General features: G+C 55.8%; 2 protein-coding genes across 2 annotated transcripts; both read right to left on the minus strand.

The window, feature by feature from the left end:
* Positions 1 to 8: 8 nt before the first annotated feature.
* FAS1 (tetrafunctional fatty acid synthase subunit FAS1) lies at positions 9 to 7,484 on the minus strand (the record flags this gene model as incomplete). The annotated part of the gene is made up of 17 exons (XM_076643888.1): positions 9 to 45; positions 129 to 187; positions 319 to 377; positions 465 to 570; positions 649 to 717; positions 800 to 888; positions 983 to 1,043; positions 1,125 to 1,410; positions 1,513 to 2,351; positions 2,446 to 3,378; positions 3,494 to 4,253; positions 4,369 to 4,998; positions 5,105 to 5,408; positions 5,503 to 6,400; positions 6,485 to 6,892; positions 7,208 to 7,369; positions 7,470 to 7,484. The coding sequence occupies 17 exons, from the start codon at positions 7,482 to 7,484 to the stop codon at positions 9 to 11; spliced, it is 5,715 nt and encodes a 1,904-aa protein (XP_076492845.1).
* A 731-nt stretch (positions 7,485 to 8,215) lies between these two features.
* BDY24DRAFT_402618 (uncharacterized protein) lies at positions 8,216 to 11,304 on the minus strand. Its single transcript, XM_076642245.1, has 9 exons — positions 10,948 to 11,304; positions 10,806 to 10,873; positions 10,614 to 10,715; positions 10,464 to 10,528; positions 9,950 to 10,377; positions 9,472 to 9,874; positions 9,314 to 9,399; positions 9,038 to 9,236; positions 8,216 to 8,969 (listed from the first exon to the last, which is right to left on the minus strand). The coding sequence occupies exons 1-9, from the start codon at positions 11,106 to 11,108 to the stop codon at positions 8,343 to 8,345; spliced, it is 2,139 nt and encodes a 712-aa protein (XP_076492846.1). The 5' UTR covers positions 11,109 to 11,304; the 3' UTR covers positions 8,216 to 8,342.
* Positions 11,305 to 11,356: the final 52 nt, after the last annotated feature.

Genomic DNA, 11,356 nt, shown 5'->3' on the forward strand with positions numbered 1-11,356 from the left:
CAAAAGATCTACCAGTTCAAGCGCGAAGGGTTGATAGCCATCATACTACAGCAGAAATGATTAAAAAAAGGGTCAGTTGAAGTCCAGAGGCGGGAAGGAGGAAGGGAAGGAAGAAAGATGACACTCACGAGAAGTTGGATCGTCCCGTAGCGTCCCTCTGGACAGCTCGGTTCATGGTGAGTCCTCGCTGTGAGAGAAGAAGCAGAAAAAAAAAAGAGAAAAAGCGGGAAGGAGAGGAGGAAGGGAGGGAAGGGAACGAAGAGCGTCAGTCGAGCGTTTTCGGCCTTCCTCACCCAGAGACGAGAAAAACAGACTCACGTAGAACACGACGTCGATGAGCGCAGAGATGGGAAGAACGTCGGCAACGGAGGCAAGAGCTGCAAAAGGAAACGAAGCAAACAGGAGTTAGCGATGAGCTCTGGGCGAGAAGAAGAGGCGAGAGGGGAGAGGAGAGAAAGACTCACCAGCGTACTCTCCCAGAGAGTGACCTCCGAAGGGGGCCTTAGGCTGAACGAGTCCTCGGCTGCTGAGATCGACGAAGGCAGCCTTGGCGACGACGACGAGAGCGATCTAGAAAGAAGAAGGAAAAGAGATCGTCAGCTCGTCCAAGGCAGAACGAAGTCGAGCGAGGAAAGAGGCTGAACGAACCTGAGTGAACTGGGTAGCGTTCAAAAGACCAGTAGGGGCGAAGAAGGTGTACTTGGGAGAGAGAGGTCCCTGCGAAGTGAGAAAGGAGAGAAGAAAGGTCAGTCGAGAGAAAAAAGAGAAGGGAAGGAGGAGCGAGAGGCGAGGGACGAACGACTTCGGGGAAGAGAGAAACTTTGTTTCCAGCCTCGTCTTCACTCTCCATCGACATGTATCGAGATCGGATAGCCTGTCCTCGGAGACCTGATCAAACGAAGAAAGAAGAAACGAAGCAGAGTCAGTTCGAGTTTGAGGAAGGAGGAAAGTCGACGAGAACGACGAAGACTGAAAAACTCACCTCCGAAGTAGACGGTGAACTCCTTGGGGTTGTTCTTGACGATGTCGATGATGGAGAATCCCTGAAAGATCGCACAGAAGAGAGAACAAGGTCAGGAAATCGTTCGAGAAGACGAAGAACGAAGGGAGAGACGACGACTCACGTAGGTCTTCAACAAGTGCGAGTCGGCAGAGTCCCAAACGGCCTTCGCAGCAGGCGAAGTGTTGTAGAGCTCCATCCCCATCCCGACCTCCTGCGATCCTTGTCCGGTGAAGACGTAGGTGGTAGGAGGCTGCATGACCTCGGCGGTTCCGTCGAGGACCTTCTCGTCTCGCTGGTTGAACGTCTCGACCTTGATGACCTTGAGACCAGCGTTCATTCCGGTGTGGGAGAGCTTGACGGTGAGCTCGTCTCCGGGGAGGACCATACCGGTGAAGTTGACGTTGTAGCTGCGAACGAAGAGAGAAACGAGGAAGAAAGGAGGGAGGAGGGTGAGTAAGTAAATGCGCGTCGAGAAAAAGGAGGACGAAACGAGGAAACGAAAGACTCACGAGAGGACTCGTTCGGGGTGGTTATCGGCAACGACCGTCTCGACGTACTTCCTCGTGGCAGCGCTCGACCAGAGACCGTGGGTGATGGTTCCAGGGAGAAGAGCGAAGTCGGCGAAGTAAGGGTTGATGTGGATGGGGTTGAAGTCTCCCGAGACCTTGGAGTAGGGCTCGTTGGTAGCGTGAGTGGTGTAGGTGATGGGAGATCCAGCCGAGACGAGGGAGTAGGCCGAGTCGAGAGGGATGGGGAGACCCATGGGAGATCCGTGCCTCTTGAGGTACTCGAGAACGGGGTTTCCCTGAGCGGCTCCGAGCGAGAGATCGATGGTAGCGACCTTGACGAGATCCTTGATCTGGTTTCGAACGTAGGCGGCTCCCTTGACGACGACGGACGAGTACGAGACCTTGTCCTTGTATCGAAGCTCCGACTCGGTCTTGAAGACGAGGGTCGTTCCAGCGGCGAGAGGAGACGCGTCGTCGTCCCACGAGAACCAATCCTTCGACTGGAGAACTCCGACCTGAGTCTGAGTGAGGACGGGGACCGAGTAGTCGTCCTCCTGGGTGGACTCGAACGTGTTCTGGTAGTCGGAGAACCGTCCTCGGTAGAGGAAGGACGAGGTGACCTCGATGGCGGGCTTTCCAGCTCGGAAGACGGTTCCAACGACCTTGACGGACTTTCCAGAGTCGGAGTTGACGACCGAGACGACTCGAGCCTCCGAGGTGCAGACGTCTCCAGCTCGAAGAGGACCAGATCCGGGGGACATCTTGAATCCGTTGGAGAGGTGGACGAGCTTGAGGAGGTCACCGTCGATGGACGAAGGGAAGATCGCCTTCATGATGGACTGGAAGAGGAGAGCAGAGGAGAGGAAACGACGAGTCAGTTTCGAAGTTCGAGAGACGAGATCAAGAAAAAGAAAGAACGAAGGGGGAACTCACCTGCCATCCGGTAACGATCGCAAAGTCCATGGGAGCCTGAACGTCCTTTCCTCGAGCGGTCTTGAATGCCTCTCCCTGGTTCTCGACGATGTTGCAGAACCTCTCGATCTCCTCCTCCTTGATGACGGTCTCGGGTCCCTTGAAGACCTCGTGGAGTCCGAGATCGGGGAGAGTCTCGTTGTCTCCGAACCAAAGCTTCCAGTAGAACTCCTTGATGCTCCTGTTCCTGTCGTCGATGAGCTCGTGGACGGGAGCGAATCCCATGTCGGGACGGTACTGGAACTTGAAGAGGAGAGGGATGGACGATCCTTTTCGCTCCTCGAAGATGGTGAGGCTGATGAGACCGGTGGAGGGTGCGAAGGAGAGTTCGACGGCCTTGAAGTCCTTGGGGTGAGGACCGAAGGATCGAGCTCCGCCGAAGAGGGTGACGGAGGAGACCTCGTCGTTGGAGGAGACGACCTCGACTCGCTGGTTGGGCCGAGGAGCAAAGAGTCGCTTCATGGGGTTGGAGATGTATCGAGATCCCTGGACGTAGTTGACCGACGCGAGGACGGCTCGAAGCCATCCAACCTTGGGACCGGCGAGAGTCTCGAGCCACTCGTTGACGGGAGGGAGCGACGACTTGACCGAATCGAACTGGTAGACGGTCTTTCCGGACTCGGACGACGAGGTGGTGACTCCGGTGAGAGGGGACGCGCTGACGATGGGTTTGGCTCCAATGTAGTCGACCGAAGGGACCTTGGACTCGTCTCCGCCGTAGTATCGATCGAGGAGCTTCTTGGCGAGTTGGGACTCGACGTTTCCGAGGATCTCTCCGACGGGTTCGTCGACGACGGTCGAGTGTCGAACGGCGACGGGTCCCTGGAGGATGCAGACTCGCTGAGGGTCTCGATCGAAGACGGCCTCGATGTCCTCGGCGGCCCAGAGGGAGTCCTACGAGAAGAGAAAGAAGGAAGGAAGGAAGGAAAGAAGGGAGTCAGTACGAGGAGAAGAGGACGAAAAGACAAAAAGAGAAGACGCGTCGAAAACTCGCCTTCTTGAACCAAACCTCGAAGCTCGAGTCGAGAACGGGGATGAAGGGAACGGGCTTCTGACCGGGTCGCTGGGTGATATTGAGGAAGAAGGCCTTGTCCTCCGCTGCGAGGAGCTGCTCCTTGGCGGCCGAGTAGATTCCGAAGAAGAAGTTGACGAACAGGATGGGGTCGTCGAGGGACGAGAACGACTGAAGGATCGACTGCTTGACGGCTCCTCCGTTGACGCCGGCGAACCTCTCCTCGACTCGTCGAAGCCAGTCTCCCGTGAGGTTCCTGAGCGAGACGTCGATCCACCTCGACTGATGAGCGACGTACATGAGTCGAACCATCCTCTTGGTGACCTCCTCGTAGGTCATCTCCCCGATGTTGGAGACGACCGTTCCGTCGCTCTTCTCTCCGAACCAGGGCTTGTTGAAGTCCTTGTTGAGTCGACCGATCACGTAGTCCTTCTTCGACTCGAGCCAGGCGGCTCGCTTCTCCTTGGGCATGTTGAAGACGGTGTCGTCGAACTCTCGCCAGAGCTTGACTCCTCGGGTGGCGATCTTGTGGATGGGCTCTCCGAGCTCGGATCGAACGGTGAGGATTCCTCCGGTCTCTCGGTCGTAGGTAGACTCCCACTTGTCGTCCTCGACTCCGGGAGCGTCGACGATGAGCTGCTTGACGGAGGGAGAGGTTTCGGCCTCCTTGGCGACCATGACTCGAGAGGCGAAGAGGACTCCGTCGAAGGGCATGGGTTGAGCCTGGAACTGCTCGACGGACCAATCTCCGGTGAGGCTGGAAGGGGAAGAAAAGGGAGAGGACGAAGTCGAGAGTCAGTAAAAGGAGCTCGAGAAGGAAAGAAAGACGAGAAGAAAGACGCGTCGAAATCGAAGAGAACGGAAAGACTCACTAAGGCCAAACGTCGTCGGATCCTCCGAAACCTGATCCAGCGACGAGGGAGATGTTGGACTGCTGCCTGATCGATCCGTAGGTAGCGAGAATCGGCTGGTGAACGTCCTCGCACGAGTGGTGACCTCCCGCCCGACCTCCGGTCCACTGAAGGATGACGGGGAAGTCAGGGTTGGCGGCGGCGATGTTGACGACCTGTCGGATTCCCTCGACGGATCCAGGCTTGAACGAGATGTGCTTGATCCCAGCCTCTCGGAGAGCGGAGATGATCTCGGTCGCCTTCTCGGACGAGGGGACTCCAGCGGCGACGCAGAATCCTTCGATGGGGAGACCCTCCTTCCTCATCTCCTGCCAGAGAGGGAACTGGAAACCGAACTGACGCTGGTTGATGTAGAGAGCGTTGAGGGTGATTCCGATTCCGGGCTTGACCTGGGACTGGATGGCGGCGACCTTGGATCGAAGAGCGGCGGCGTTGTAGTGTCCTCCTCCAGCGAGCTCGACGTGGTAGCCGGCGTTGAGGATCGCAGAGACGAATCCAGCGGGGACGGTGCAGGGAGTCATACCGGCGACCATGATGGGAGGCTTTCCGAGGAGTCGAGAGAAGGGAGTATCGATGTGAATCTTGCCGTCCCTGTGAGAAGAAAGGAGAAGGGAAAAGAGAAGGTCAGCTCTCGTCGATCTCGACCTTCGACGCGTCTTCTTCCTCTCGATTCGAGGAACGAATTTAAAAAACTCACAGCGTCTTGACCAACTTAGGCCCGTACTTCTCGATCCACTTGACTTCCTTCTTGGATCCAACCGAAGCGTAGATCTCAGCTCCGACCTTGCCCTTCTCTCCAGGGACGACGATCTTGACTCCTCGACCTTCGAGGTTCCTTCCCGTGAGAGGTCCGATTCCACTCGCTCCTCCGGGTCCAAAGTCGATGGCGTGGGTAGCCGACTGAGGGAACGCGGTAGCCTTGATCCAGTGGATGGGAGAGGTGAAGATCTGGTCGCAGAGCGAGGCGGTGAGCGAGGAGGAGAGGGTTCGGAGATCGGATCCTGAGAAAACGAAGAGGAGGAAGCGTAAAAAAAAAGTTAGCTCCTGAAGTCGAAAGAAGAGAAAGGAGAAGAGAGGAAAAAAAGAGAAACGAACCATCTTCGGTGTTGTAGACGGGGATGGCGAGATCTCGAGGCGTGAAGACCTCCTTTCCTCCCAAGTCCTTCTCGACGAGTCGAGCGGTCGCTCCGGTGAGGTAGACCGAGTGGTAAGGGACTCCGACGACCAAGAACCTCGTCGAGAAGACTGCCTTCCTCTTGGAGAACGGGGTCTTGCTCTGATCCAATCCAGCTGGAGCCTTGACCTTCCTGAGGGCGGTAGCGAGTCCGTAGAGAGCCCTCGAAGGACCGGTCACGACAAAGTTCCTGGGTCCGTTGTGGAGGGAGATGTGGAGCTTCGAGTTCTCGGGGAGGTGAGCGTTCGTCTTGGCGATGTGGGAGTCGAGCGTCTTGCTCGTGAGACCCGTCACGGCGAGCATGGGCGTGGGAGCTCCCTCTCCGTTCTCGACGGCGTCGTCGACGATGGTTGGCTCGATGGAGAGGACGGGGAAGGTTTCCTGACCTCGGAGACCGACGTAGAAGAGGAGCTTGAGGGCCTTGAGAGCGTTGACGGTGAAGTCGTCGAACGAATCCGACGAGGCGATGGCGACGGCGGAGACGACTCCCTGGGAATGACCGGTGGCTCCCTTGACGAGGGACCTGAACTCTCCGGGAGTCTTTCCGACGACGTTGCAGGCGACGAGGTACTGAACGAGTTGGGTGAGACCGATGAGAGGGAGGGAGAGAGGGATCGAAGCGAGGTAGGCGACCGAAGGACGAGGAGCGGATCCAGAGAGCCATCCAAAGGTATCGAACCCTTGCGAGTAGAAGGAGAAGCCGTCCTCGACAGCCTTGGTCTCGAGAGGGAGGAGAACCTTGGAGGTAGCCTCGGCGAGGAAGCCAGCGACGTAGGGCTTGTAGATGTCGAAGAGGGATTGGAGCTCGTCGAAGTAGACCTGAGAGAGAGAGAGAAAAGCGAGGAGATGATGGTTCAGCTTTCAGCCCTCGAATCTGGACGCGTCTTCTACTGTAGAACTCACCTCGTTCGTTCCCTGACCTCCGAAGAGAGCGTAGATCTCTGCCTCTCCCTTCTCAGCGGCGGCGAAGAGCGCGCTCTTGGGCTGAAGAGGGACGATCTCCTTTCCAAAGTGACGCTCGAGGACGCTCAAGGTCTGGAAGTAGGCCGAGAGGATCTCCTTCCTTCCGTCTGGGTCGTAAGCCTGAACGAGGGAGTGCACGTCCGTGTTGGTAGCGGTGAGGAAGGCGGCGGTGAAGTGGGCGAAGGTGGCGAGAAGGACGGTGTAGGCTGGACCTTGGGAGGAGGAGGACGAGGAGAGTTTCGAGGCGATGAAGGTCATGAACGAGGCGAGGAGAGCGATCTTGGGTTGGGAGGAAGTAGGAATCGCGTTCCCGTCCTCGTCGTGAGTAGGGGCAGCTTCTCCGTGGTCCTGAAGATTGGGGAGGGAGAGAGGTCAGTCCAAAGGTCGAACGGAGAGAGAGGACGAGGGCTGAAACGTGGGGGGAGGGGAGGGCAAGATCTTCTTCTCTAGATCTTTTATAATCGAGAGCAGATTGCAATACTGCTCTCTAATGGAAAGTAGAGAGGATGGGGGAGGTATATTTAAAAGAAGACGAGGGCGGCCATGCCATCAAAACCGCCGGGAAGTCTCGACAAACTTCCTTTGAGCTCCCAAAAAACGGCGAGGGCGGGAGGGGAGGGGAGGAGAGGAGGAGATGGACTGGATTGAAGGGAAAAAGCTCACGTTTCCTTCCTGAGAAAGCAAGAACTCCTCTCGAAGAACCTCGGCTGCGACCCAGCTCTCTGCGTGCTTGGTCTCTACGGGGATCGAGACTCGAGTAGGGCCAACTTGAAGGGTCAGAGGTCGGGTGGGTTCGCCAGAGGTGGAGGACGAGAACAGGTTGGCCTTTTGAAGAAACGAGAGAGTTCAAGAGAGAGTTCAAGAGTCAGTCCCGTGTGTATATATGTTACAAGCGAAAAGAACGAGAACGAGAAGAAGAACTTACGACGATGGCGGACATGTTTGGAAGACTGAAGAAGGGAGGGAGGGAGGAGGAGGAGTTGGGGGAGGAAAGAGTCGAGCTGAACGAGAAGAGGAGATCTCGCGTCTAAAAGGGGGACGAGAACGGGGGGAAGAAGAAGGTGGGTGGTGGTGGGAGGTAAGAAGAGAGGAGGAGAAGAAAGGTGAAAGAGAGGTGTTCAAAAGAACGAGTTGGGGGTTGAAGGGCAAAAAGACGACAAAGGGAGGTGAGGTTCCTCTCTCTCCCCAACCCTTTTGAGCTTTCAGCTTCCCCACCCTCCTTGGGCTTCCGAAGAACCCACCCACTCAACAGAATTCAATCGGCTTCTGTTATCTACAGCAAACTCTCATCTCTCTCTTGCCCCATCGTTAACTCGACATTTCCCGATCTCGTATCCCTTCTTGGTTGAAGGCCCAAAAAATTAAGCAAACCGTCAACAACGAGATCCGGGATCCTACACGAAGAACGAAAAAAAAAAAAAACGCGTCTCGACTCCAGAGGCAGATCTCTTCTTCCTTCCCCGTCCTCCCCTCCTCCCCTCAGTAGGTATGAAATCCAACAAGCAATCAACTCGAGCTATAAAAAGAGAAGAAAGAATCCTATTAGAACCCTCCGTACGCAACCTGCTGCTGCTGCTGCTGCAGTCTCGGATCCTTCGCCTTCCTCAACTCGGAGATGTTCGTCTCTCCAGGCCCTTGGTTGAGATGGATCGTCGTCTTGTCCAACGTAGCCCATCGATCGAAGTCCTTGTCCTGGGGGAGACGGAAAGGAGGAGGACGAAAAAACGAGCTCGAATCAGCATTCGTCCTTTTCTACCCGACGACGCGTCCCCTTCGACCGACGAAACCGTGTTTTTTTTTATCGTCCTCCCTCCTTCCCTTCGCCCGTCCCCACCGATGAAAAAAATAAAAGAAACGAGGACAAAAAACTCACCTCCTCGTGCCAACGGAAGAAGGTATCCAGGTAGCCGATCGCATCGAACTTCGTCTTGTAATCCTGAGCCTTCTGTCCTCCAGCGTCCGAGTTGGTAGCCTTCAAGAAGTCCCAAATCTCCTCCCTCAGCCTGCCTCCGTATCCGTCGTCCCAGGTTCCGTCCTTGAACTCCTTGAACGATTTCGGAGCGGGAGGGTAGCCGTCCTTCCAGTCCTTTCGAAGGGCGGATTGGTCTGGAGGAGGAGGCGTGAAGTTGAAGCGAGGAGGAGGGTAGCGAGAGGGGAGGTCGAGCTCGAGATCCGAGGAGGAGGCCGAGGAGGAGGAAGGAGCGTTGTTGAAGGTGGAGAGGTGGGAGGAGGAAGGTCGAGTGGTTTTGATGACTCCGAGGAGAGCGTGAGGGAAGAGAGCTGGCGTTTGAGAGGAGGAGGTGCTGGAAGAGGAGGTGGTTGGAGGGTTGATGGTGTTGAGTTCTCGAAGTCGAAGTTGTTTCAACAACGCGTCGTCGTTGTGCCATTTTCGAACCTGACCGAGCTCGAGTTCGACGAGTGACGACTGAAAGACGAAAAGCATACGAGTGAGCTCAGGTAAGAGTCGAAAGCGGAAGAGATGGGTAAACTCACCTCCATAGCGTTCCTTTCTCGTTCCGTCAACTGCTCTCCCGCCTTGGGCAAATCCGTCTTCGCGAAACTCGACTCCAACTGCTTCACCTCCTCCAGCCTGACAGCAGTGATAGCGGTCTTCCAACGATCTCCCTCGGCTTCCCATCGAGCTTTTCGAGAGTTCTGGATGTCGGCTTTGGTGAGGGTCCCGGCTGAGAAACTGAAAGACGAGAGGGAGGCAAGCTCGTCAGTTTTCTCGAAACGAAGCGAAAGGGTTGGAAGGAGACGAGAACTCACTCTGGCCAGTCAGATCCAGCGTACGAGAGAACGTAGTCCTTCATTCGATCCAGATCTCCTTCGGGAAGGTCGCAGATGGAGTAGCCCTGAGAGAGAAAGAGGAAGGTAGCGTCAACTGCGATTTCGAAAAAAGACGAAGAAGAAGGGACGAGACTAACAGCGATTGACTTGGGTTCTCCTTCTCGAGTTCCTCGTAGCTGAGCCTTCGGGAAAGGGTAGGGTTTCAGAGTCGACGACCACTCCTTCCTCGATTCCTTGAGCTTGGATTGAGCTCGAAGCGACGTCTCTCGAGAGCTGGATCCGCTGCCGTTTCCGTTCGCATTCCAGCTGGTTTGGTGGAGGGGAGATGCGTTGTAAGGGATGTTGGAGGTAGACGCGAGAGGTTGGGGAGAGGGTTGGTAGGGGACTTGAGGAGAGGCGGAGCCTGTTCCTGGGTAGGCGAGAGGAGAGGGAAGAGGTGCGGCTGAGGTCGAAGCTACTGGAGCTGCTGCTGCTGCGGGTCTCGGAGTGTCCAAACCAAGGATGACCGCTTTGAGGGGAGTATCTCCTCGGGTAATCGACCTGAACAGCACGAACGAAGGAAAGAGAGGTCAGCATGACTCGAAGTCCTCAAGAAGAGCGGGCGTCTCGACTCACGTCAACTCGATCCTTGAGTCGCCCAGCATGTCCAACGATCGATCTCCTACGTTCTCCTTTGCTGCCTCAGGAGTTGAAAACCTCGCCACTCCCATCGCTCGAGGGTTGTCGCCGGTGAAGTCGACGACTCGAAGATCGATGGCTCCGGGGAAGAGGGTTCTGAGCTTGTTCTCGAGATCCTCGAGGTTGGGAAAGAGCACGTTCCATTGAGGCTGGGTACTGTTGGGATGACGGGAGATAGTGAGGGAGCATGGATCGACGGAGGTAGACTTGAGGTTGAGGGCAGCGAAAGCGGCGCGGCAGGACGAGGAGTTGTAGAACCAGATGGCTCCGACGGCGGTAGGTCGACCCTTCTTGGAAAGGAGAGTTTGAGTCTTGAGGGCCATGATGGAACCGAAGGATCGAAGTGCGTCGAACAGGGAGGTGGTCTGCGAGAGAGAGAGAGAACAGAGCAAGAAGGACGGAAAGGTCAGGCGAAAGAACGGAATCAAGGAAGGAACGCTTGAGAACGTACGTCGATGAAGGAATCAATAGGCTGGATCTTGAGATACTGCTCCGGATTGGGCTTCTCGTCGTAAGCTGTCGATTTCAAAAGGAGAGGAGGTGTGAGGCTCGTTCGACGACGCGACGGGCGAAGGGAGGAGGGAAGGGAAGGAAAGCTCACCTTCACGATTTGGGAGCTCAACGATGCATTCGACCGTCTCCTCCCCATCCACGTAGTGAACCATTGGTCCACTGTTAACACCTACAGCCATAGCTCGCTCAGCTGTACAAAGCAATTGGAACAGAGCCCTTATCAGCAAAGGAAGGAAAGGGAGAGGAGGGAAGGGAGGAAGGGAGGAACAGGCGAGCTCACCACACATCGCCGACTGAAAGACTGCCTGTCCCGTCATGACTAGTCCAGTGAAGGAATCCACAGTGACGCTGAAAGAACAGAAACTCGGATTAGCTCGCGCCTTTTAGGATAAGAGGAAGAAGGAAGGATTGAATGAGCTCACTCGACTTCCTCTGGCCTGAAGGATCCATCCTGACCGAACTTGGTCTTGAGCTCGTAGACGAGGGAGGATTCATCTCCAGGAGTAGGAAGGGTGAGTTTGAACTTGACGGCGAACACTCCTCCCTCCTCTTCCAAGAAAGGATTGCCGAGATCAGAGCTCATGAACGAGAGGATAGGGCAGTTGGGGTGGAGCGAGGGAGAAGCGAGGGAGGGCGATTGAGAGGCGCTGAACGACGCGATAAAGGTGGTGCTGTAGAGATGAGAAAGTCCTGAGAGACGGATGGGGTAGTCGAAAAGTATCGATGAGAGTTTGAAGGAATATTTTGGGATAAGAGGGATATTCGTTGTGCTTGTTGAGGAGGGAAGAGACTTAAAGAGGAAGGAAGGGAGCTTCCGAAGTTGGCAGTCTT

Source organism: Mrakia frigida (genome assembly GCF_051309035.1).
Source record: "Mrakia frigida strain ATCC 22029 unplaced genomic scaffold BDY24scaffold_41, whole genome shotgun sequence".
Taxonomy (NCBI): Eukaryota; Fungi; Basidiomycota; class Tremellomycetes; order Cystofilobasidiales; family Mrakiaceae; genus Mrakia; species Mrakia frigida.

What these genes read in the sequence shown, in the direction of transcription:
- BDY24DRAFT_402618 (XM_076642245.1), bottom strand. Translation starts at nt 11,108, where the DNA reads ATGAGCTCTGATCTCGGCAATCCTTTCTTGGAAGAGGAGGGAGGAGTG. An exon ending in TGAGCTCCCAAATCGTGAAG is followed by an intron (nt 10,529 to 10,613) that starts GTGAGCTTTCCT and finishes TGAAATCGACAG; the next exon opens with CTTACGACGAGAAGCCCAAT. An exon ending in GCTGGATCTGACTGGCCAGA is followed by an intron (nt 9,237 to 9,313) that starts GTGAGTTCTCGT and finishes CTCGTCTTTCAG; the next exon opens with TTTCTCAGCCGGGACCCTCA.